General features: G+C 52.1%; 1 protein-coding gene across 2 annotated transcripts in view; it reads right to left on the bottom strand.

Annotated features, from left to right (window-relative positions):
- The window catches only part of KATNIP (katanin interacting protein), a gene marked incomplete at its 5' end in the record, with an annotated part of 136,273 nt that extends 110,683 nt beyond the window's left edge, over nucleotides 1-25,590 (bottom strand). The window contains 4 exons of one of the 2 annotated variants that reach the window (XM_081090460.1): nucleotides 2,523-2,654; nucleotides 12,933-13,030; nucleotides 14,905-15,074; nucleotides 25,520-25,590. In XM_081090460.1, coding sequence (XP_080946586.1) covers nucleotides 2,523-2,654; nucleotides 12,933-13,030; nucleotides 14,905-15,074; nucleotides 25,520-25,581 — 462 coding nt within the window. The remainder of the gene's footprint in view (nucleotides 1-2,522; nucleotides 2,655-12,932; nucleotides 13,031-14,904; nucleotides 15,075-25,519) is intronic. The other variant, XM_081090459.1, reaches the window with a different exon arrangement.
- Between the last annotated feature and the right edge of the window lie 671 nt (nucleotides 25,591-26,261).

The following is a 26,261-nucleotide window of genomic DNA, read 5'->3' as shown; positions in this document are numbered from 1 at the left end:
TAACGACTTTAAAACACTAAATTGCAACTGTGGACAAATATCCAATTCACCCCACTCGAGGATCGAGGATCCGGAGGATCCGCACAAGGAAAAACTCAGCGAAGGATTCCAGAAGATGCATGCTTTCCTGTCGCCTGTCCTGCTCTCAGGGCCTGAGAACTAATCTTGGGGAACTGCACTCACTCAGTGGGAATGGGCCAGAGCAGGCACATTCCAGAAACAGCCTCCTCTTGGATAGAATGACATGTGCAGTTTTTAGTCTGCAAGGCTGCACAGTAATGATCTCTGGACAGTGAGATTATGAACGAACTTTTATTTTCTTTAAACACTGAATTTTTATATTGATTATGCATTATCAGGGAAAAAATATCTCAATAATAGAAATATATATACATTTAGCTCCATTCCTATTACTTAACATATTGTTTGCAGGTAGTTTTTATCGCGCACTAACAGGTGGCGCGGGCCATTTTTGCTAATTTTTTGCGCAAATGGCAACGTTCAGTAAAATTACGATAACTTTAGTTTACGTATTTATACGTTACCCGCATTCTACCGCTAGTCTATAAAAAACGTATTAATACGTGTCCCGCGCTCTACTACAGTGGTAGAACGTATAAATACGTAAAACGTGTAAACATGTTTCCCGCATACAATGTGTTAAATGAAGCCAACATCATTTAAATGGAGCCTTATCATCCACTGCAACATGACTAAGACCTGCGGCTTTGGTCGAACTCTCTAGAGCAGTGGTTCTCAACCTTCTGGCCCTTTAAATACAGTTCCTCATGTTGTGGCCCAACCATAAAATTATTTTCGTTGCTACTTCATAACTGTAATGTTGCTACTGTTATGAATAGTAATGTAAATATCTGATATGCAGGATGGTCTTAGGTCACCCCTGTGAAAGGGTCGTTCGACCGCCAAAGGGGTGGCGACCCACAGGTTGAGAACCGCTGCTCTAGAGAGAGGGGCCCCCTCTCACAGGAGTTGCTAAACTGCAAACAGAACTCCCCCGACCCCCGACTCAGAGTAGAACCCCTCGTCCTCACTCCCCGCAGCTCCCAAGTCCTATGTGGTCTGAGCCTTGGCTACCTCTCAGTCCTCACCTCCCCCCCACCCCACCCCTGGGTCACTGAGCTCCTGCCACCCTGGCCCCTGGCTCAGAGCCTCCACACCTGCTCTCTGTGCCCGGAGCGCTCTTCTCCAAAGGGCTCACTCCCTGGCTTCCACGAGGCCTCTGCTCACGTGTGACCTCACCAAGGCGAAGCCCCGCCCAGCACATCAGGCAGCAGCCCTGCCAGCTTTCCCCTGATAAGCGCCACCACATCAGCTCCTGGCAGGTGACATACTTGCTGACTGTTTTACCCTCAGTGCCAGGCCCTGTGGTGAGGACTGTGCACATGGGAGCACAGCTCCGTATAAAGGGGATTGGTGCTCCTCAGCTTGCTGGTGCGTAAAAATGTGGCTCCCAAATCTTCCGACTTTTCAAGAGAAGCCCCAGCTTCAGACTTTGACATGGAATTTCCTGATTCCTAAATGTCAGCTAGTAATTCACACCTTGGAAAGCACCAGGCAAGTCAACGGGGTGGCGGCCAACGGGGCGGGTCTGCAGCACACCGGCTGTGACTCAGAGCCGCCAGAAACTGAAGTTCACGGGGAAGTGCTGGAAGGTGAGCGGCTGGTGTGTCTCAGCAGCGAGGTCAGGTGAAAAGCACACGCAGACGTGCGTTTCCTTTGAGCCATTTCGGGCTGCACTGCGCACAGGGTGAGGTGGCCGAGTCATCCAGCCACACGCTTTTTTTTCTTTCCCTGTTCAGATTGCAGCTCCTATGGCTTCTGCCTTTGCCGAAAACCGGCGCTGCCATTTTACTCTGACTTAGCAGGAGAGTCACTCCTGACTGTGAGGCCTACGGAGTGCCCCTCACGGGGGAGGAAAGGAAAGAAAGACGCAATCAAGCACTCAGAGCGGAGAAAATTCAGGGCTGGCAGAGCAGGGCACTGCCGATTCGGAGCACGCGCTCACGGGAATGCTAATGGGCTTAATCGCTTGTGAGGGACAGGCTGCCGTGTTTCAGGGAGCTTGGGAGCTTGCAGAGGAAGGAATACATGTTCTTATAACAGGAGGAACCAACTGGTCAAAGGAGAAGAGGGACCTATTATGCCTCTTGCTCGAAGGGCATGTACGCATTCTGTGACATGTGCTGGGGCTGGGGCTGGGCTGGGGCTGGGGCTGGGGCTGTAACAGACGAACTTGGCTATAAACCAGCCAGTCGATGCAAAAGCAAGTGAGTGAGTGCTTGTGGGGTGTGGGGTGTGTGTGTGTGTGTGTTGTGGGAGGTAGGTGTTAAAGGCAATAAAGTCCACAATTTTGCTCACTGTAAAATTCCACTTCTATGGCTGGGGTAGAGAAACGAGGTCGTTGGTCATTCGGTAGAAAAAGACTCTTTTCTGGGAAGGAAGGAATAATAACAGAAAGTGCCCCGACAGCTGCTGAAGCACTGAGCCCAGGGCACGCCTACCTGTGGGTGACCCCCGGAAGCATCCTTTGAAGTGACAGTCGTGTCCCCATGTGGCTCAAAATCTTCAGAATAGTCCAGAGGAGGTTCGATATGGAGCCGCGAACCAGCTTCTGTTCTGATCTGCACAGATTTCTACACAAAAATTCAGACCATTTCAGATAAGGTAGAACAGACACCTGGATGCCCCTGGGGCGAGCACGTGGGGGCTGGCTGCAGGGTGTCTGTGCACAGCTGCCTGTGGTCCTGCACGCTGGCCCAGCAGTGCCTCCGGGGCCACCCAGACGGCTGAACCCCAGGCCACCCAGACAGCTAAAGCCCCCCTCTGCTCAAAAGTCTTCACCGGTTCAGGAGAATATTTTAGTAACTTTTTAGCTTAAAATAACTTATCCATAGAATTCTGGATGTTAAACTTCTCAAATAGCTCTGTGATCAAATGCTTAGGAAACCTTGGGCATTTTTCTTCAAGACTTCTCAGGGCCTTCAATGTGCCCCTCCCCCACCCGCCACACACACTTGTGGAAATCCTAAAATAATCACAGCGAGCAACGTTTCTCACACGTTCTGGGCCACGGAAACTGTGTGGTGGGCCTCTCTTCCTCCCAGCATTCCTTGGGTCATTCTCTGGGAAGCCCACTCGGTGGTCTGATGTGGCTGACTGCGGCTGTCCCCCAGTGTCCACATCCCCTCCTCCCCTGCAGCTGGGAAGCCGTGTGAACACTTACATCCTGGCCAGTGCAGGGGGCTGGGGGAGGGGTGTGTGTATCTGAGTGGTGCCCCTGAAGGGAGGGCACAGCATCCCCTGGCCAGCTGAAACGTGGAGGTGGTGGTGAGAGCCGAATACTGAAGAGGAAGCAACATCGGGAGGACGGTGGAGCAACAAAAGAGCTCATGCCTGGGTTCCTCCGTGACCGCTCGGGGCAGGTGGCTGCACCGCTGACCTGTCCTGTCAGAGCGACATCAACCCTGGGCCTCTCTGCTTTAGCAGCCAAACCTGTACCTAAGCCACGCACCTGGCACGCAAAGCTCTCTACAGCGGCCCAGTCTCTTTCCTGCCCCGATTCCAGCGCACAGAGTCACGCCCCTGACAACTGGGCCACACGGAACTGCTGGTTTTTCAGTCCAGCATCTCCCCGTTCTTATTTCAGGTCCACTTCCCTTGCCCCTAGTCCACCCAAGGCCCAAGGGCAGAGATGGGACTCGGGCCTGATCAGGCAGCCCATTCTGCCCCACCACACGCCCTGGCCCCTGGTTCAGGGGTGGGAATGGACCTAAGGCAGCCGGTGAGTAGTTAGGAGTGCTGCTAGAACTGGGGGAGCAGGTGCCCCCTTCCCCGGTGCTAAGCTAAAGGGAGGAAGACACAAGCTGCTGGGACATCCTGTCCCTAATGCAGAGACAGAGAGCGGAGAGAATGAAGCAGAGTCCTGATGGGTTTGTTCAGACCCGAGTCAAGCGAAGACACTGCTTTCACCCCCAACCCCACCCCCCAGTGCTGGCATGGAGCAGGCAGTGCGGGGCTAGATGGGCAGGGCCGGGTGGAAGCGAAGGGCCCAGGGAGCAACAGCTAAGGAGGTGCTCCCTCTCAGGTGCCCTGCACGCACACAAATCCAAAAGGGAGGGTCCCCTTCAACTTCAGCCCTGGACCTCACCCTGGTGCGGTGCTGGTGCTGAGAGAAGGGGCAGGTCCGCGGAGCAGAGGGAGAGTGACTTAGACCACGCATTCCCTCACCCGCGGCGTCAGAACCGTCCACGCGGTAAGATTCAGCTCCCCACAAGCTTAGTGAACCAGCTATCGGCCTGACGAAGCAGGGCCTGAGGTCGGAGCCTGCGTGGCCTGCGGGCGGGCAGCGGTTAGGACAGGACTCCCATCTCATCCACGCCCACTGCCCTCCCCCATCAGAGCTCTCGCGCTAGTGCACTTCACCAGTGCAAACCGTCGCCAGGCCGAGTGCATGGGGTGCGTTTACTTGCTCCTTTAGTCCTCACGGTAACCCAAGGGGGAACCAGGCACAGGTCTATAAGCCACCTGCCCGAGGTCACACAGCTGGGGGACCACAGAGCCTAGATTTGAACCTGAGCAGTTCGGCTCCAGAGACGGGTGCTGAGCAATGTTTCCTTTCGAAAGTAAAGGTCTTAGGCTCTGACAGCCATACGGTCTCTGTCACAGCATTCAACTCTCCCATCACAGCTCGAAAGCCGCCGCGGATGACGCCTCACAAATGGGCATGGCTGCGGCTCAGACACTTTATTTGCAAAAACAGGCTGTGGCCAGATCTGGCTCAAGAGCTGGTGTTTGCTGACCGACCCCAGCGCCAAACCGCCACGCTGTACAGTAGTTCCTCCTGATCACAGGGGAGACGCTCCAACCCCCGGCGATGCCTGAAACTGCGGAGAGCGCTGAGCAGCTGTGTGCTTTGTCATTCTGTGCACACACACCTATGATGAAGTTTCATTTATAAATTAGGAACAGTAAGGGTTTAACAATAACTTGTAATAAAATAGAACAATTATGACAATAGACTGTAATAAAAGTTACGGGAATTATGGAGTAAAGTGAGGGTCACTGGGACACAAGCACGGTGGTACGTCCACAGTGGATCCGATCACCGAGACGCCTCGTGACTAAGAGGCAGCCGGTCACAGCACGAGGTGCCGGACAAAAGGATGATTCATGTCCGGAGAAGATGGAGCCAGACAGCATGAGATTTCATCTTGCTACTCAGAGCACTGCACGGTTTAAAGTTAGGAACTGTTTATTTCTAGAATCTTACATTTAATCTTTTCGGACCCCAGGTGACCACGCAGGGGCACGGAGAATAAACATGCCCAGGCTGTGCTTTACAGTGGCCTTTGGAGAACAGAGGGAAATTAAAGAATTCCCTGAGACTCCAACACTCAGAAGAGGAAACAGGGACTGAGCTATCGATCATTAAAGCAGTGCGGGCGCACATACAGTGCGATTGAAACTTCGTGGCCCATGTGCAGAAGTCGGTATTTTGTGGAAGAGCCACACTCAAGGGGCCAAAGAGCCACATGTGGCTCGCAAGCCGCAGTTTGCCAACCACTGATTAAAGGAAAAGGTCTTAGCGAGAGTACAGGGCCTGAAGAAGGCAGGCGGGTGCCACCTGCCCGAGAGCAGGGAGGTGGGAGGCGTGGAGCGGTGGCCACGGACACTTTGCTCCCACAGGAGGTCCCGTCACTCGGCGATGCACTGGCTGTCTCTGGAACCCTGCTCTCCACTCTGCCTGCAGCCTCACCATTTTGGGCTCAGGCTCCAAGTGTGGCCTCGCTGCCCCCCGGGCTTTGCAAACTCACTCTCAGAGCATTTCCTAGCGTCAGCAGCGGCGCCCTTGGAGGTGAGCCCTCCGCGGGATAGGTAAGCCTGGGCTTTCCTGCCTAGGGCCAGGATGAAGCTGTAAAAGCCTTGAATTTCATCACAGAGATGGATTTTCCATGACACCTTCAAAGAGAGGGTGCTCCTCCCTCCTCCCCAGGAACCACTCAGTAACTGTCCAAATGCTGAACCCGTGCAAGAGAGGAGGAGGAAAGGGAGGGGTGCATGCGGGAAGCCTACTGGGCACGTGGCCCATCCAGAGGCACAGCCAGGCCCCACCCTGGGTTCCTGCTCCTTTACCTAGAGAGGGAGGGCTTGGACCAGGGCCTTGCTCCTCCACATGCCAGCACCGGCCTCCCCTGGGGATTTGAGAAATGTCGAATTTCAGGCCCCATCTCAGAGCTGGGAACAGAATCTCATTCTGACCAGACCCCAGGTGATTATGTGCACACGGAAGTTTCAGTAGCGGGAGGCTGAAGAGGCTTTGTGGTGGTGCTGTTGTTTCCGTCTGTCCAGCATGCGTTCCCTGGTCTTCTGGTGAGAGCACCCTGGTTTCCTTTTGGTAAATCCTCCCCTCCCCTCCCAGACCCCAGTTCAAGTGTTCCCATGGAACGGAGACCAGGGGTGGGTGGAGCAAGTGACCCAGGCCTGGCCCATCTGAGCATTAGATCCCGCTGGCCCACAGTGACTGGGGGATTGGTTCAGGGGAATAGCAGGGTGACAGTGTGAGTGGGGAGCTGCTGGCGACCATCTTGGTACCACACACGGCAACAGGGGAGAAGCAGACTTGAAAGATGGAGAAGAGCCCTGCTCCACTGTCTGAGCACCTGGATCCAGCCATGCCTGAATGGGGTCCCACTGGCAAGTGAGAGAGCTGGAATTCATGCAGCTCTGCTGATCTCACCTGAATTATAAATGTGAGAGAGACCTTCCACATTCTAGGAGAAGCACTCATGTGCCTTCTCTCTTCTGCAGCTCTCTCCTCCCCCTTTCCCCAGACATACCACTCTCCCTTCCCAGGAGCTTGGCACAACTGCTCGCCCGCCAACATGTGAGGAGACAGGTTTGCAGGAGGTATTAAGGCACTTAACCAGCAAGTCCTTACTGAGTACTGTCTGCATACATGTCAAGATACAAAAAATTTCAAAACCAATGCCCTGGCCCGAGGAGTCACACAGAACACATAGCAGGAGGTGTTTATGAAGCAACATGTGACACAACTAAATGCTGAGTGGGTACCAGAGAGGGGAATAAATAGTCCCTCCATCTGGCTGGCACTCCCACCTCAGCCCCAGGAGGCATCTCTGCCACCCGTGGGAGGTGGAGGGCGGCTCTGCCCACATGACGGGCCCACCTCCCCATAAAGAGTGCGAGGCTGGCAGGTTCCAGCCCCAGGCACACCAACTCCCTGCCTCCCACCTTCACGCCTCCCAAGGATGATGCCTGGCTGGCTCTCTGCCTCATACACTGCTTTACCCCCAGTGGGCGTTGCTAAGCAGCTGCTCTCTCCTGCCCACTTGCAGGGCTCAGACTTGGGTAGAGCTTTGCAAGCAATCATAGACCAGGACAGAATTTAAAAGCCCCAGCCCCAAACACCCGTGTTCCAGTCTACCAGCCACTCCTGGCCCGCCATGCTCAGCGTCACGTGAGTGTCAGCAGCATTGTAAGGTATGCACTAAAGCTCACTGTCAATTAGAAGATCAAGGCCGGCCTGCAGGGTGGTGAGGCTGTGCAGTATCAAATGGCGCCCTCTAGAGGCAGGAGCGCTCTGAAGACAATGACAAAGGCAGGTTTGGGGTGGGGAGTCATCTACCTTATTTGATATGTTCTTCCTGGATTTGTCTGATCTCTTACAAATAATAGCCCTCGGCACTCGGTGTCATGCAAGGCCGCTGTAAAGGCCGACGCTTTACGGGCTGTTTCATTCACTGTCTTCGCTGCAGGGGTTTGCAAAACTCAGAAAGGAAAACAAAGGAAAGGGCGCCCCAGGCTTCACAGGTCCACCGTGAGCTTTCCTGGGGGCGCCTGAGCTGCCCGCCCACAACAGGAAGCCAGGTACACAGCGGAGGGGGCAACGCCACCGCTGCTGTAATAATGGCAATGAACTTGCTTTCCCGGCCTTTCAGGAAAGCCCACCCCACCGTAAATTGCTGGAAGGCCAATCCCTTCACTACCAATTTAATGCTAAGAGCCGATGACTTTCATCAAATCTGACAACATTTTAGTAAACGACAGCTCTGTTGATTAGGCTGCTGTCCACCCACGTATTACAAGGCCGGGGAAGCCATAAATCTTAATCCTCGGAAGCAGCAGAAAGATCTAAGGCCAAGAAGTGTGTGTGTTGGGGGGAGGGGGGGCAGTGCTGGCCAGGGCCCATCTATCACCACCAGGGCTCCACAGGGCAGGTGGCAGCTCGGAAGCCCAACAAAGCAGCACCATTCACCTGGCTGGTTCCTCAGAACTGGAATCCCAAGAAGGGTTTCGCGGGTGCCGCTGGGCAGCCTCTCGACCCCCAGTTAGCTGACTCTGTGACTTGGTGTCCAGGGATCCTCTGGCCGGTGAGCCCGAGGCAGCCCCTTCCAGCAAGGACAGCTCTACCCAAAGTGCTTCGTAGCTGCTGGGCAAGACCCTAAGAAGGAAAATCTGTCCTGCTCGAGAAGGTTTGGGGCTTGGTCAGTAGAAAGGGGATGTGTGACTCAGAGTTTAGGGGAGACACTGAGAAAGACGGGCAGGGAAATAGGTTGGAGAGGCAGGGATGCGGCTGGGAGGAGGTGGAGCCAGCCAGGTGTAGACTGTGACCACTGTGTCCCTGCTGACCAGCCAGTGCAAAGGCACAGGAGCCACACCTGTCCCTCCTGCTGGTACGGGAGTAACTGAAGGGCTGGGCAGGGCTGTGGTCCCTCTGCTGAGGGGGTGGCTTTTGAGAACTGGCCACCTCTAGCCATCGGAGACTCTGCTCCCTTGACCCCTGGCTGCCTCCAAGGACAGTGGAGCCCATTCAAAAGGGTAGAGAGACCACCTTCATCTCTGTCTTACACACCCGAAACCTGTCCCCTCGAACTCCCTTCCACGGAGAACTTGCTTCATAACGCCACCACTCAGGGCCAAAGGAGACGAATCCAGTCTCCTCCTACGACAGTAACAGTGCAGTTGGTGCATCCAGTTCATTTAGGGCCTCCTTTGTGCACTGGCCACCAGCCTCCTTTCAGCCCGACCCCACTTCCTGGTGTCCTCACTGTGCCACTCACCGGGCACTCGCCCTCCAGACCTTCCCTCTCATCTTCAGGGGTCAGCTCCGACGTGGCCCCTGGGAAGCCTCTGCAGCCACCCTCTCTCGAGCACCTCCTCCCCCAGACACTGTCATCTCAGTGCACTCTTCCCTCTCTCACACGCTTGTGTGTTTGCTTACGTGCTTTTCATCCTTGGCCTCTCCACCCACGCCCCGTAAGGCAAGCTCCAGGAGAGCGGGCCTGGCCTGCATCACTCACTGCTATGACCACAGTACCGACAAGTGTCCAGAATTTAGGAGGTGCTCGTAAGTGATCACAGAATGAATGGAGGACCGATGCGTGAGGAGTGAGGAGCCCTGGTGTCCCCAGGCAGGCCGCCCTCAGCACTTGCCCTGCACTGACTACAGCAGTCATATATTTTACTGATGCTTCCTCAGTGCCGGGCGCTGCTTGAAATGCTCGCCAAACATTGGCTCATTCCATCCTCGTTACCAGCCCTGTGAGACAGGTACCATCATCAACCCTACTTATACTTCAGAAAACAAGCACCGCGAGGTTTAGCAACTCATCTAGGACCGTGCAACTAGTCAGTGATGCAGCCAAGGCCTTGAACCTGGGCATCGGGGTGCCGAGTCCATACTCTTAACCACTTCTCTGGACTTGTCTGTCACCTGCTGCCAAGGGCTCCTACCTGAAGCACAGGCAGAGCCCCCGCTGATGGCCCACCTGACACACTGTGAGCACAGCTTTCCCAGCAGCCCTGGGAGGTTTCATTGACGAGGAGCCCAAAGTTCAGAGAGGTCACACTGTCAGCTCCAGGGCACATAGCTAATAAGGAATTTGTCTGACTCCAAAGCCCTTTCCCTCCTACTCCTTAGGGGTCACAGGTTCAAATATCACACAGAGCCAGGTGTGAAACGGAAAGATGTAAGAGAGCAGATAACAAAATCCAAACTCCACTGGGCCTCAGCTCTGGGACCCTAAGGGAGCGGTGAGGACTGCAGCAAACCAGCGGGCTTGTCCCCTAACCAGGCAGACCGCTCCCTGGCTCCCACTGGTGGCTGCCTGATAGGAGGGGGCCCAGCCTGGGGGCCCGATCTTTCCATTTTTCTAGAGAAGCAGGAATAGAGCTTCTTAAAAATTACATAAAATCTTTTGGCCCAGCCAGTGTGGCTCAGTGGTTCAGCATGAGCCCATGAGCCAGGAGGCCACGGGTCAATTCTCAGTCAGAGCACATGCCCAGGTTGCGGGCTCCATCCCCGTAAGAGGTAGGCAGGAGGCATTCCTCTCCCTTCCTCTCTCTAAATTCAATAAAAAAAATTATTTTTAATTATGTAAAATCTTTTTAATTTAAATGTTAGCAAGGGACTAAGTCTTGTTAACTACGTGAGTTTGAAAACACGTTATGGCTTGAAGTTGTTAACTCGGAGTCCACCAGGCTGGTCCTCCGCGAGTTTGAAAACAGCGGTCGCATCTCCCTCCCGGTTGGCAGTTCCCACGTCCTCACGGTAAGGTCTTCCAGGGCGGGAACAGAGCCTTATTTGATTTTTTATTTTTAACTCCAGAGCCCCGCCCATGGTAGAAATTGTTTGTTAGATTAATGGACGATTTCTTTGGTAACATGGCTCTGGTCCACTCAGCACTGCTGAGTGCTTCCTGGGGCCTATGGCTCTGAGGGGTGGTCCCAGAGCACTGTGCGGGTGGTGCAGCGTTGATCTGGTCAGTAATCGGGGGGAGAGGGGGGGTTGACCCCGGTACCCATTCCACTCTCTCCTAAGAGGCCTTCCTGTTCAGCAGAGGCGGAAAGCTAGACACTGCGCCTCGCCAGACTCCCTTCAGCTGGGGTTCTGGACGCGCCTCAGGTGAGCCCATCAGATGGCCTCACACCGGCAGGGAAAGCAGAAGCAAGGTGAGGCTGTCTGTGCCCAGCACAGTGGTGGAGGGGTGGATCAGTGACAGAGGCGACGGGCTTTTCAGCAACATCCCACCCTGGCTCCACAGGGCGTCTCTTCAGCGTGTTGCCCTAGCAAGCACAGCCTCACTCTGAGGCCAGCGGCTGTGGCTTCTTCATTCCTGGGTCACAGCTAAGGTGACACATCCCGGTTGCTGACCCCACCCCTTCCCTACTGTGTCCCAGGCAGCAGCTTTTCTGGCAGGTCTGGCTGAGATGCTGAGTGCCATTCCTGGAGGCCCAGCTCAGAGCGCATCCTCTGCCAGCCCAGGGATTTTGCAAGCACTTGATTCCCTGCATCACATTCATTTCTGATTAAAAGGGCCTGAGTGGTCTCTGTTGTTAGGCACTGGCTGACCCCTCACTGATATGGTGCAGAAGGACAATTACAGTGTTCATGGCATCAGGGAGCCAGGAAATTAGCCATGATGAGGCCCTGTGAAGTGTGGGACCGCAGGGAGAGACTGGGGGGGATGCTAATTAATCCGAGGCCAAGTCTTTTAAATTGCACGTATTCTGGGGCAGCCATTAAGTCACAGACAGGATGCAAATATGGCTCCTGATAATAGAAGGCTCTCGGAACAACTAGAAGGATGGTCTGAAGTGGGAAGTGGAGAAAGACCTCATTAATGAGAAAGTAGCATTCATTGCTCGGAACAAAGGAGCCCTCCAGCTCCCCCCCCTACAGGCCCTGCTCCCTGGCACTGGAGCTGCCTAGCAAGAACCCCCTCCCCCATTTAGTCAGAGCCCCACCAATGTCTCTGCAGAGAAGCGGAGGGCCACTGGATTTGGAGTAACAGATCCAGGGTTGAAACCTCAGCTTACCCTTCTCCCTCAGTAGCTGTGTGACTCTGAGCAAGTCACCTTACCTCTCTGGGCCTCAATTTCTTCAGTGGCACAATGAGGACTTACAGATCTACAGGGTTATTGTAGAGATGGGTCAATAAAGTATATGAATTTACTCGTAGATCCATACATATAGTACAATGCAGTACTTCCCAATCTTGGTGAGCACAGGATTAAAACGTATATACACACCATTGCTCAAGCCTCACCTCAGATCAAATGAGTCAGAATCTCTGGGGGTGGAGCCTGAAAATCAGTATTTTAAAAACTCCCAGGCGATGTGAACGTGCTGGTCAGGTGTGAGTAACCGCAAGGTAAGGTATAAGGACTATATGGGCAAGAACACTGAGCTTGGGGCCAAAGCTCTGGGTTTGAGTCTCGATTCTGCCCTTTCTTAGTAGTTGACCTTGGAAAGCTCACTACCTTTTCTGAACATTCATCTCCTCAGCTCCCTTAAAAGAGGAAGGACATTGAAAGTTACCCTATAGGTCTCCTGTGAGGGCAAAGGAAGGAGTCACACGGGAACTGAGTCCACATCTGGTACCAGCAGGGGCTCAAAAATGCAAGCTCCTGGCAGCAGCAGCCTCAAGGCAATCAAAGCGGCATCTCAGGTCTGTGGGGCAGGTGCTGTCTTTTCACCCACTGCATGCCTGGCATCTAAGGCCGTGCCTGACACATAGCAGGTGCTCAATAAAAAACAGCGAGATAAACGAGTCATCATGACAGGGCTGTGAGTCCCACCTGTGATAGCCCAGACGGGAAGATCATGCCGAGAGAGAGGCCAGAGGATCCCCTGGCCCTCTGCCCTCCAGAGGCCAGTGCCACATGCAGAGAGGGCAACGCTGCCGTGAGTGCCCAGCCAGCCCACCCACTGCCCACCGAGATTCTCAACGCCCCGCCAAGATTCTCAACGCCCTGCCAAGATTCTCAACGCCCTGCCAAGATTCTCAATGCCCCACTGAGATTCTCAACGCCCCGCCGAGATTATGTTTCCGTTCCCTCAATAACCCCACTCCTTATTCTAAAGTGTGAGCTGGGGCCACGCTCTTGACCTGGTGCCATCCACGGCGCTGGGCTTTGCTGGGGGCTGTCCGTGAATTTCGTCTTAAAGCTTCTTCAGCTTCTCGAAACAGGGTTCTTCGTCCATAATCTACACCAGAGATGAGAGAGGAGAATCGGTGAGGCACAGGTGGCAAGTTCACGGTGATGTCAGTTTCGTAACTTACATTTAAGTACACATCAGTGTGCCCACAATCGTGTATGTGAAGTTATTCACTGTAGCACCATTTGTAGCAGCACAGCATTAGAAAAGCTAAATGCCCAGCAAAAATGGAATAATAGTAATCTATAATAAAAGCATAATATGCTAATTAGACCGGACATCCTTCGGGATGTCCTTCCTTCCAGACAAAGCCATGGCGGGCGGGGCCAGGGCCAAGGCCCTTGCACGAATTTCCCGCACTGGGCCTCTAGTATGTATAATAATTTACAGCCTAATGGAGCAGGTCTATATACAAAAGGAACACTCTCCAGGGATAGAAGCAGGATACAGGACAGTGTGCACAATAGGCCAGCATTTGTGTAAAGAGGGGAGCGGGGGCGGAGAAGTGTGTTGAATGAGTGAAGGTACTGCCGGTGGCCCCAGTACAGGGACTCCTGTTATCTGCCCTCTCTGAAACCTGGACTCAGAGAGGCCTGCTTCTCCTAAGTAGCAGCAGCTCGCCAGGTTCCTTTGCCATGAAAGCTAGAAGAGTCATTCCATTTTCCTCTTTGCCCTGAGGGCTAGGAAGCTCATGCTAAACTCCAAAATGAATTGCAGTAACTCTCCTCGGGAAGGAAGCTTTCAGGACATCACTTTCACTGTCTATTAATGGCTTGGGATTTTACTGTGCCTGTGGTAACAACACAAATCAAGATTACTGTGTGTCAGAAACATTCCTTCTGCCATTTAACCTTCCTGGCAAGCCTGTAGATGGGCATAACGATTCCCATTTTACAGAAGAGGAAACTGAGGGTCAGGAGGACCCAATTGCAGAGGTCTCAGAGCTAGAAAGTGGCAGAACACGGTTCAAACCCAGCTGTGCCTCATTCCAGCTCCTCTTCTGTACTATCTAGTGCAGCCGTGGGCAAACTACGGCCCGCGGGCCGGATCCGGCCCATTTGAAATGAATAAAACTAAAAAAAAAAAAAAGACTATACCCTTTTATGTAATGATGTTTACTTTGAATTTATATTAGTTCACACAAACACTCCATCCATGCTTTTGTTCCGGCCCTCCGGTCCAGTTTAAGAACCCATTGTGGCCCTTGAGTCAAAAAGTTTGCCCACCCCTGATCTAGTGCAACTCGATACTATACTAGCCTCCCAGGCAAGGCAGCTTTGAAGGGCACCCTGGCACCCCACGGTCAGGCACCCTTGTTAGTTCGATTTTTAAAGATAAAGAAGCAAAGGCTTAGAAAGGCAAAATGGCTCTCCCAAAGTAGCATGGCCAAGTGGGACCTGCCTCCATGTGCTCTGCCACTTCACTCATTCAGCCACGGAGTCATTTTTGGTGCCTGTGTTGGGCCCGGCCACTGGGTTAGCTGCTTTCTATTCTACTTCACAGACTTCCTGTGCTTTTACTAGAGGACACAAGAAGCCGCTTAAAGTGTGCAGAGTATGGAGTAACTACATTCAAAAATGAACAGTGGAATCAAAACAAGACACTTCGAGTGAAAATCAGGTATAATCAACATTCTCTTAGGCATTTCTTTAAATTATAGGCACTTGAGAACTGGGAAGTGTAAAAGCAGGAATCACTGCTCTGGCCCCCTTTGCCCTGGGGCAGTGGAGGCCAAGACTAGTTTTAAAAGAAATAAAAAAGGATTTCTCTCTCTCACTCTCATGCTCTCTCCTTCTGGCCAAATGGGTATAGTTAACTTGTATAGGTTAACTAGTGGTTTGCTGGTAAGTTTATGTGCTTAAGATGCAGCCCCACTGCTTCTAATGAGTTAACTGTTGCTTGGACCAAGGGCCTGGGCTCACCCTGTGGCCCCTCGGCCTGCGAGGCACTTCTGGAGACGTGGGAGTGGACGGCTCTCCGTGGCGACGCCTTCAGCTCCGAGTTGGCCCCGTTGACGTAGACGGAGAAGCCCTGCTCCAAGTGCTCCAGCCTCAGCTGCACGGGGTCCTTGGCTTTCAAATGCTTTAATATCCTGGAAGAGAAAGGATCCCTGATCCTCTTACAGGATCTGGGCCACCCCCACCCCCATGCGGAAACTGAACTGCTGCTCTGATCATCAGAGGCTGGGGTGGGTCCCCAGCTGCTCACAGACAAACAGCCTGGAGGAAGCCCATTACACCCAAGGGGAAGCAGGAGGAAGACTGTTTCCCGCCCTGCAGGGATGCTTCCGATTCCATTCTGAGGCTCAAGTGTGCCCACCTTAGCAACAAGCCACAGTGGCTGAGACAGAAAGCGGGCACGCATGCGCACTGCTACCACACAGCCCGGACTCCCAGGGACCATCCCAATGCCATGCATTTCCTCTTGTGGGGACAGCGGCCCTCGGTTCAGTGTGTAAGCAATCGTGGATTAGGGTCGGAGCCTTTGTGAGAGATTTCACAGAACACACCAAGTCAGAAGCCCCCCAGCCGACCAGGCAGGCTGGTTTTTTGCTTCAGTAAATAAATGTCCTCTCAATCACTCGCCTGATATGTCAACTGTCATCATTTTATATTCTAATGCAGTTAAAAATATATCAGTGCAGGCTTTTGTTCAAGATTAATGATGTGATTATCACACTCATATAGGCTAAAAGGCTCTTGGCCTGAGCATGGCCGGGTGGGTCTCCAGTTCAGGTTTTGATTCAGCTTTCTCTAAAGGCCAGCTCACACCTCAGGCCTGGTCCTTTCCCGACTCCTGTGCCACAGATGGTGTGCATGTCCTCTTCGGCCCCTCCAGAGCTGCTCCCACCTGACACTAAACCCTTCAGTCTCATGACAAACCCCCTCATGTACTCCTATCAACTAGACATCAGCATAAGAGGAAATACAACCAACCAACATGGCAGCAGGTGACTAAATAAGTTCCTCCCAAACTAGCAAAATGTAAATTTTAGAAAACAATAGTAATCACATATAGGGAGGTACCATATGCCAAACTCTGTTCTAAACACTTTATACCAGCGGCTCTCAACCTGTGGGTCGCAACGCCTTTTGGGGGTCGAACGACCCTTTTACAGGGGTCGCCTAAGACCATCGGAAAACACATATATAATTACATATTGTTTTTGTGATGAATCACTATGCTTTAATTATGTTCCATTTGTAACAATGAAATTGGGGGTCACCACAACATGAGGAACTGTATGAAAGGGTCGCAGCATCAGGAAGGTTGAGAACCACTGCTTTATACCAACAGTTGAGTCGCATTATTCTCGGTAGTTACATTCTATAAAGTTGCTGCAAACCCTGAATTAGCAAACAGTGAACACAGCTCCTAGGGGAGACACAGGTTTGGTTCCTGCGAGCCGCTGGTCAGTGTTTTTACCACTGAGCAATACATAACCTTGCTGTATGCGTGTTTCTGTAGGAAGGCACCTTATTGAATACAGAATCGACTGGTTAACATTGAACTCAAGGCAAGCAGCACTCACACTCACGCCTGGATGAAGCTTACCTAATGTGTATTTTCTCTGAAAGAAACATCAGCCTTTTCATGCTTAACAACACTAGAGAGCACTTCAGCGCTATGCCTGAGGCCTGTTTAAACAGCGGGATCACCGACAACAAGCACACGCATGTGGAAAGCGCAGCCCTAAGGATACTGCGGAGAGGACCCTGTTCAGTGTGAGAGCCGACACAGAAGGCAGGGTCGCCTCCTTCTACCCCTCAGCTGACAACGTGCAACTAAAATTTTCTGCCACTCTGCAAATGTCTTTGAATTACTGTAAAAGCACTGAAAGTATTGATTTTGGAGTTGCAAATAAATTCTAGCGAGCAGATGAATTCACAAACATGGAGTACTGTGAGCCATGAGGATTGGCACAACCATCTAAGGCAGTGGTTCTCAACCTTCCTAACGCCGCGACCCTTTAATACAGTTCCTCATGTTGTGGTGACCCCCAATTTCATTGTTACAAATGGAACATAATTAAAGCATAGTGACTAATCACAAAACAATATGTAATTATATGTGTTTTCCAATGGTCTTAGGCGACCCCTGTGAAAGGGTCGTTCGACCCCCAAAGGGGTCACGACCCACAGGTTGAGAACCGCTGATCTATGGAGTAATTGCATTTATTATCCCCATTTAACCCCTAGAGTACCGGGGAGCATGATCTCGCTCCTCCTGTCTTTCACCCAAAGTGCCGGGAGCGCTATCGCGCTCCTCCTGCAGTGTCATTATTAGATGCCAGTAGTTCACTCTTTATTGACAGATGGCACCTAAGTGCAGATTACTTATGATGCTGAACGTTTGTAGTTCTAAAATTGACCACTGGCATTTATCTGCCTAATTTTTTACAGGTACTACGATTTTATGAAGTTTACTGCTGTAAAATCAGCAAAAATTCCTTGGCAATTTTAGCATAGTTCCTAGGATATTGGTTGGTACTCAAAGGGTTAATAGATAAGGAAATGGAGGCACAGAGAGGTTAAGTAACTGGCGCAAGGTCACACAGGTGGTATGGTGGTGTCAGGTAGGAAGTGAGACATAAGACATGGGGTCTGCCCTGGGGTCCTGAACCGGGGCCGGACCAACATTGCCATCAGACCGCCAGCAGGCAGGTTCAGAGACAGGCGGTTCTTGGTGCAAGCTCAGAGGAAGAAGATATGACCTCAATGCCAATGTGACCTTACTAGGGCCCTAAACTAATTATAATAAAATTTGCACTTCAGTTTTGACCCCACCTCCTGTGGGCTTCTCTGTATACATTATGGGTAAGGGCATGCCCAGAAAAAATATAGTTTCTGTCAATCATCCCTGAATGCAAGTCAAAGTCTCCACACAGAAAATCCCTCTTTAAATCCCAGGAGTTGAGGGCCATGTGCGCTCTCCTCTCTCTCTCCCCTCCCCCCCCACCCCCCACCCCCACCTGCTCCTTGCTTGGAATGTATGTTCAATAAGCCCCACTTGTAACTGATGGGGGTTTTCATGATTCAGCTTTACTATTGCACCTGCTTTTGTATCCCGTGAAATGAGTTAAATTTTACACCCAAAACATGAGCTAAAACCACCTATGCTCTTACAGTACAGCTGTTTACAGATTTTGTTTGCTTTACACCTCTTCATAATCTTTCTCGAGAATGGAGAATACAAGTATGCAAAGTTTCTTTCAGGCCTACAAAAATAATGAATAGATGCCTCATAAATGGCCGTAACACTTAATTATCAAAGTTTTATAATTCATTATTAGTTAAGCTGTTTTAATATTTTCAATTAAAACTGACAGTGCAAGCCTAAATTTAAACATAAATAAATAAATAAATAAATAAACAAACAAACAAACAAACCCCATTTTGCTTTACTTTTCTTTTCATTGACCTTAAAATCCTTTCTGCATCGATGAAAAGAACCAAGGTCCCAACCAGTGACCCCAGTCGGTAACACTGGCAGGACTAACATGCGAACCTAGCAGTCTGGCTCCAGAGTCTTCACCAGACAAGGACAACTTCTACAGGTGGTGGGATGACGTTGAAACCAGAAAATATCACAGACACTGGTAGCAACTCACAGAACCTTCTCAGAAGTAATATAAAAATACAGAAAATGCGACACCCTTGGTCTTTGGTCAGTAAGTACATTCTGGCAAACGGTTCCTGATCAGTCATAACAAACCCTGAAAGCAACCCAAATGTTCCTGTCCAAGGGCAGGAAAGTGGAACCCGGGCCCCCATGCAACCATTATAATTATGAGGAATCTGTTGAAACTTGGGCTATTGTTGGGATCTGTTCAGTGGTGAAAATGGCAGAATAAGAATGTACATATGTGTTTAAGTGCAAAGTTGGAAAAAGGTATGTTTGTGGACCCAGAATGGAAGGTGATAAATATAAAAATTACATCAGTTGTTAAGGTAGGGTGGTGGCTTTATGGGTGATTTCTTTCTTTGTTCTTAACTGTTTCTTGAGCTGCTACTACATCCATCTTTTCAACCATCGTGGCAGGAACATTTATTACAGACGCTTATCTCTTGTCAGCGCGGAAGCCTGGGAGATGCCTGACGGTCAGGCAACAGCATAAAACAGAAGGAAAACACAAGTAACCAGGAGACAATTTCCAAGCACAGCAAGAGCCGCACTCTCTGGAGCCAACAGCCACGGGGCTCCCTTGGAAAGCACGGGCAGTCTCCGGGGAGAGGGCCACAGGGAGCCCTTGCCCTGGGAGGCCCCAACATGGGGGAGGGGGCTGAGGGGGGGAGGGGGATAGGGGGTCAGAATCTGACCACCTGGCAGAGTGCCTGCCTCAACTTCCCTCTGGAGACCACGCTGACTCCTGATGCTACCTTAATGGTTACGGCGGCAGCCCGTTCCCCAGGAGCTGGGGCTGGCCCTCCACGGGGGCCTCTCTTTAAGCAGGATGATTTATGAAAATGTGGATTTATGAAGCTGATAAATGAGGAGATAATTATTCAAACTGTAAAAGGAATCGCTAAAGGAACTCCTCTGCTGCAGCTGAGCACATCAGTAATATTCACTGGATCAAAGAAAAATGGTTTTAAAAAAACTGATAGACTATTTCGCATAAAAAGCTGCCCTAGGTGAAAGGAATTCAAAACAATCAGACTGATTCCTGCCCTTGGCGAGATGGAGGCCCTGGCCCTGCTGCCCAGTCCCTCTGCTCTCTTGCAGGTCTGGATGGTCTCACGTAAGGCGCAGTGTCTGTGCATCCCTCTACTCTCCCTCCCGCCCGTCAGGATTCAGTCCCTGGGCTGCAGGTCCATGCTGAGTACCAGGGACAGTGAGGGGCTCTCTCCAGACCTCTTTCTGGAACAAGTGGCCCCAAGGAACTCCAGGCTTAGCAAGGAGGGAAGGCACAGGTGCGCTTCCTAACACAGCCCCCGGTACCCAACGCACAGCAGGCATCATTTCCATTTTATCCCGTACCGGTCATTTGTACAGAGAGCTTTTCTGTGCAGAAGAGGAAGTGGAGACAGGGTGTTATAAGGAAGTGACGGGGGACACGACATGCTTGATGGCTTGGGGGTCGGGCACAGGCAGGGACCCAGGTGAGAGGACTAGCCGAGCTCAAAGAGCGGGCAGTGTGCTGCTCATGAACCTGACTGGGCTAGGACGGAGCTATCCCCGTCTGAGCGCGGAGGTTGCTGTGTGACGGTGGACTAGCCCAAAGGTCACCTGAGGGTCAGGCATTCCAGGTCTCCCGGATGCCAGCTCAGGGAGAAGGCGTGTTTAACATTAAAATGATGAAGAGGATGATGCAGAAATCACACTTGGGTGGAGGGCTTACTAGGCACCGCCAAATACCTTGTCTAGCTTCCTTCCTGGCCCTTGGATTTAAGTCCTCCCATTGGTCTGTTTCATAGGTGAATGTGCCAAGGTCAGAGAGCCAAGGAAGCAGCCAGGATTTAATTACGGTCTGCAAGGCCCACGCCTGCCTCCCAGCGCCTTTCAGCTGTTTCTTGTCCCCTCACCAGGTTTCACGCCACAGGGCGCTGAGCAAGGAGGGTTCCCAGAGGAGCGTCGCTCTCAGCTGAGGAGTCTTGGAGGTGGTGGCGTTGGAGTCCAGCCTTGAAGCATAAAGCAGAGAGCAAAGGTGCCAAAGCCTGCCATTCCTTCCTGAACCTGGTGGCCTGGGCTCTGGGACTGGTTCTCCAGGACATCACCACCCCAATCCACGTGGGTGGAGGTGGCGCAGTGTTGAGGGCAAAGCTCTGCACTGGGGGCTCCGCCAGTGCCCCGGCTGCATGACCTGGGGCACGCCCTCAGGTTCCTCTTCTGTAGAATGAGACCAAGAATGCCCACACCTGTCTGGTTGTCAGGGGATGAAATGGGAGGCCAGGCTGAAGCTCCAGCTCAGAGCCCAGCCCGTGCGAGGCCCCCACTGGTCGCTGGTTCTCCCGTTCCTTCTTTTTGCCTGAATCTTCTCGTCAGGCAGTGGGCTCACCTCCCACATGGGCAGGTTTTCCTCTAAGTTTCCCTCAAAGAAAAAAAGCAAATAATGCCGCTGCTGGATCCCTGGCCCCGGCCCCGCTCCACAATGAGAGGTGCGTGTTGCAGCCCCCTTGGCTGTGAGCTTCAGTCCCTCCGCACATCTCTGCCCTCTGATCCCTCTGCTTGCTCTCTCCTGAGTCCCGTTGGGCATGGTTACATCTCAGGAAGGTGAGTGACCACACACTCAGTGTCCTCTGGAGGGTTTGTGCAGGGTGAACGGGTCTCTCCTAGAGCACATGACCGCTCTGTGCTCCTCCAGCATAGTCTGAGTGGCCTGGGCCTCTCCTGGAGCACACGGTCTCTGGGTGCTCCTTCCCGCATACTGTAGGTGGCCTGGGCCTCTCCTGGAGCACACGGTCACTGGGTGCTCCTTCCCGCATACTGTGGGTGGCCTGGTCCTCTCCTGCAGCACACGGTCGCTGGGTGCTCCTTCCCGCATACTGTGGGTGGCCTGGGCCTCTCCTGGAGCACACGGTCTCTGGGTGCTCCTTCCCGCATACTGTAGGTGGCCTGGGCCTCTCCTGGAGCACACGGTCACTGGGTGCTCCTTCCCGCATACTGTGGGTGGCCTGGGCCTCTCCTGCAGCACACGGTCGCTGGGTGCTCCTTCCCGCATACTGTGGGTGGCCTGGGCCTCTCCTGGAGCACATGGTCGCTGGGTGCTCCTTCCCACATACTGTGGGTGGCCTGGTCCTCTCCTGGAGCACACGGTCGCTGGGTGCTCCTTCCCGCATACTGTGGGTGGCCTGGGCCTCTCCTGGAGCACACGGTCGCTGGGTGCTCCTTCCCGCATACTGTGGGTGGCCTGGTCCTCTCCTGGAGCACATGGTTGCTGGGTGCTCCTTCCGGCATACTGTGGGTGGCCTGGTGCTCCCAGCTGAGGCCTGCGGAGTTCCTCCAGAGCAAGGGCTGTGTGGTAGACACCTGTTCTTCCTGCCTGCCTGCCCGGCACCTCTCCCCGACCTTCCCACCATAGCCCTATAGACCCCCTACTTCCTGGGAGTAGTTCCTAGTTAAACCACTCCTTACTCCACATGGTGTGGGTGAGCTCGCTCCACCCCAGCTTAATGGGTGTCCAAGGAGTGACCAGTCAGACCATGCCACCTCACCAGGCAGAGAGGGTGATTAGCTCAGGAATGAACCTGGGGCCCCAGCCTGACCAATGGGAGCCCTTACCAGCACTTTTGTGGAACTATTAGGAAGGAGGTACTCTCCCTTCCTCAAGGTAGGATACGAATGTGGGGTTTCCAGTGGCGGCCTTGGCCTCCGTGAGGGGCGTACCTGTCTGAGATGTCTCCAACATGGGAAAACAGAGCTAAGAGATGAACAATGACTGATTTCAGTGATATCATTTTTTTAAAATTGATTTGAGAGAGAAAGGGAGAGGGAGAGAGAAGAAAGGGGGGGGGGGGGAGAGAAACATTGATATAAGAGAGAAACATTGATCGGTTGCTTCCCACCCTGACTGGGGATCGAACCCACAACCTTGGCATATGCCCTGACCAGGAATCAAACTGGTGACTTTACGGTGCATGGGATGACATTCAACCAACTGAATGACATAATCTGAGCACCAGGATCCAACCATGCCGGAAGCCAGAGTATCATCCTGGGGTTTTTTATTTCATGAGCCAGTAAGTGTCTTTGTTGCTTAAAGTCCATTCACCTTGGGTTTCTGCACCGTCCAGTAGGAAGCACGAACAGTGTGTCTTCCTCAGCACACGGTTCCTCATGCTCGTGGTAAAGCGAAGCACTGAGAAGGCGCAGTGAACAGAGCGAGTAAAAAACAATGTTCCGGGCAGGTCTCTCCTGAGCTCTCACACCAATGATACTGCACCCCCGCCCCCCTCTCAGGTCACAGGGCAACCCACACAGCAGCCTGGGTTTTCATCTCCCTCTAGGCCAGGGGTGGGCAAACTTTTTGACTCGAGGGCCACAATGGGTTCTTAAACTGGACCGGAGGGCCAGAACAAAAGCATGGATGGAGTGTTTGTGTGAACTAATATAAATTCAAAGTAAACATCATTACATAAAAGGGTACGGTCTTTTTTTTTTTAGTTTTATTCATTTCAAACGGGCCGTAGTTTTGCCCACAGCTGCTCTAGGCACAGTGTAAAGCTCAGAGGCTGGTTTCCTACCCAGTCAGATAACCAGATTTCTAACTTCGTAATAAGCTTAGAGCCCCTGGCTACCCTGGCAGGTTTCTCTCCTCTTGATTACAGTGGGGCCTTGACTTACGAGTGTCCCGACTAACGAGTTTTTTGAGATACGAGCCATCTCTCGGCCGATTTTTTGCTTTGAGTTGCGAGCTAAAATTCAGGTTACGAGCCAGCTTCATATACCCCACCACTAGTTGGCGCAGCGAACGTCACAGTGAACGCCACAACATCAGCCCAGCATCACGTGTCTCACTCGTTCACTTTCTGATTTGACATACGAGTAATTTGAGTTACAAGCTCCGTCAAGAACAAATTAAACTCGTAAGTCAAGGCCCCACTGTATTTATGACAATGTCAAACAAAACATCATTAAGAAAGTACAGCCCAGCTGCACCACTTCCTGGTTGTATGGCCTCAGGCTAATTGCACACTGCTCTGGTCTCCACTTCCTTGTCTGTAAAATGGGTGCAACAACTGTATCTGCTTCATCAGGTGGGTAGTGTGCAGACAAAATGATGACGATGGGGGCGAGGTGACAGGGCGAGGCGCCTGGCATGCACTGGCCTTCCAGAAAAGATGCCTTTAAAGCAACACTGATGACGGCTCAGGTGCATTCCCCTTTTTTCTTTTTAGGTGTTTCTCTTAGTTCTGCCTTCTAATTTCCTGTCATCAAGCCAGCTCCCTCTTGGTGACAACACAGCTCCCAAATTTTATGGCAACTCAGTTTTAATATTTTTTAATTGCCTTTGTGCTGCAACCTGGCCACTGGATATTCTCCTACACACTTATATTGGCTGGTACCTCTTTGAGCATATACTTATTGATCCCCGATTAACAAGAAGCAATTTGCTCATATGACACTCTCCTCCAAGAGAAGGCACATGTATTTAATTAAACGATCACCCAGGTGTCAGGGGCACCACCCAGCCTGCCAGAAACTGAGTGAAACAATCTGCTCCGTGGCATTCATGAAGGTAGAAGGCCCTTACGGGACTCCTGGGCACAGCCTTCCACTGCTCCAGCTGGAGGTCACCTGCGGGGAGAGGGGGGACCGAGCACAGAGCAGCAGGAGGCATTTCTGGCTGTTCCCATAGTTTTCTTCAGAGGTTCCCACTGGAGGAGGTAGGGCCTCACCAGGGAGCACCTGGATAGGTGGGCGGGTGCTGTTGTCATAGATACAGGGGGTCTTAATAGAATTTAGTAAAGGGGCCAGTGGGCAGGAACACTACACTCCTACAACACATGGGACTCTCTTTCACATAGAAACCTGTCCCCTGAGACATGCCACCAGGGCCCCAGGTGACAGGCACCAGGAGTCCAGCCAGTCAGAGAAGGGCTGAATCCACCTTCAGGATGACAAGCCCTACACATCTGGCCTGCAAGACCCAAGCTTATTCCCAAAACACAAAGGCCCAGATTAGCACCCAGTCCCTCCCCTCCTGTAGGTCTGTTTTAGGGGCCTGCACCACTCTTCCATTTGTTTTGCATTTTCACTGGAATCCATTACTAACATTTAAAACACAGGAGGTTTCACACCACAAACGCAGATTTCCGGCTTCTCTGGCAACCGTGGAGGCCATGGACCCTGCCCCGTGTTCCCAAACAACTGGCCTGAGCTGAGCACTCTCCCCACGGAGCTGGCTTCGCTCACTGCCTGGCCCCTGCTAGCATCTGAGTTTGCAAATCCAGCTTCCTGCAAGGCCCCAGCCTGAAGACAGATGGCAGGGAACTGAAGGTGAACTTCCAGAGGCGGCACACGTTCGCAGCACTGAGGACACGACGCCTCTTTTGAACCAGACCCCAGTGCTTTGACCGCGGTCACTAAACACTGCGTCCACCGACTGCCGGCTTTTTCAGGAACCAGCACCCCAGAGCCCAAATTCATACTGACTTAACGTTAAGTGACATGGGGACCAACTTCAAACACAAATGCACAGTGACTCCACCTTTACATAACAAGGCATGATTACAGGCTCAGATTTCCCAGGCCCCGCACAGCCTGAAAGATCACAGCCTGGGCTCTTGCGGTGACTAATGCACAGGCCCTGCCAAATCCCAGCTTTTCATTACAAACCCACCTTCTCCCAGAACAGAAACAGGGAGGCAAGAGATGGCACTTACACGCCGAACAGTTTGCTACAGCTCAATCAAAAGTGCAATTAAGTCAGTGAATGGAGAAATAGGAGCTGGCATTGCAGAGAATACTCCCAGCCTCCGAGCGGGGTGACTGCATCCCCCTCATGTGAACCAGCGCCTGCGTGCTGTTGATAAATCTAAATAGGGTTCTTATTTGGCTAATATTAAGGGCTGCCGGCGAGCGGCTTTGTCTTACCGGTTCCTCTGCTGAAGCAATATTAAATACTCATCATGTTTCTCATCAAAGTCTGTCACCATGTCCTTAGTGTAACCCTGAAATGAAGAAACAGAGCAGTGTGATATGGGGAAGCAGGGAAGCATTCGCTGAGGCCGGCGAAGTGCACAGGAGGTGGATAGGCAGAGGGTGACCTTGACGCAGGCGTGGCTCCCCAGGCGCGTCACTCAGGAGCCCCAGAGCCCCAGAGATTGTCCGATGTCCCAATGGGTTGTGAACACACACAACTAATGATCTACGAAAAGGAGAAGTCGATTCCCCAGCACCACCGTTCATTCCTCCCATGCCCTACAAAATCAAGGTCGTGGACAAGATCTGAGCTTCACTCTTTTCTCTCACTTGTTAACTTTTCTCAAAGTTATAACCAGATGCAACCCAAGTCAGTTGACTAAGAAGGGGGTCTCGTTTTTCTCTTGCCACCTCAAGAGAAATGCAGGCAACAACTCAGTTATTACAAATACCTGTGACCCAGAGAGTGAAGGACCCTTAGGAGCAGACATGGGGGGATCTGTACCTGTCCTTTTGACAACTGGGAACCATTCAGCCCCTCCTTTCAGTCCACTGGCTGCCTTGGATGGCCTTGAAAGTTCTTTTCTTCTCCTCTAGGATCACATGACCTGGGCCTTGGCCTAGCCAGTCAACATAGTGCTTCCCACAGCCACAATGATTCACTGGTTTAAGGTTGAGACATGGCCAAGCTGGG

This window comes from Myotis nattereri, assembly GCF_964212035.1.
Source record: "Myotis nattereri genome assembly, chromosome: 4".
NCBI lineage: Eukaryota > Metazoa > Chordata > Mammalia > Chiroptera > Vespertilionidae > Myotis > Myotis nattereri.
This window is presented reverse-complemented; position numbering and strand designations above follow the sequence as displayed.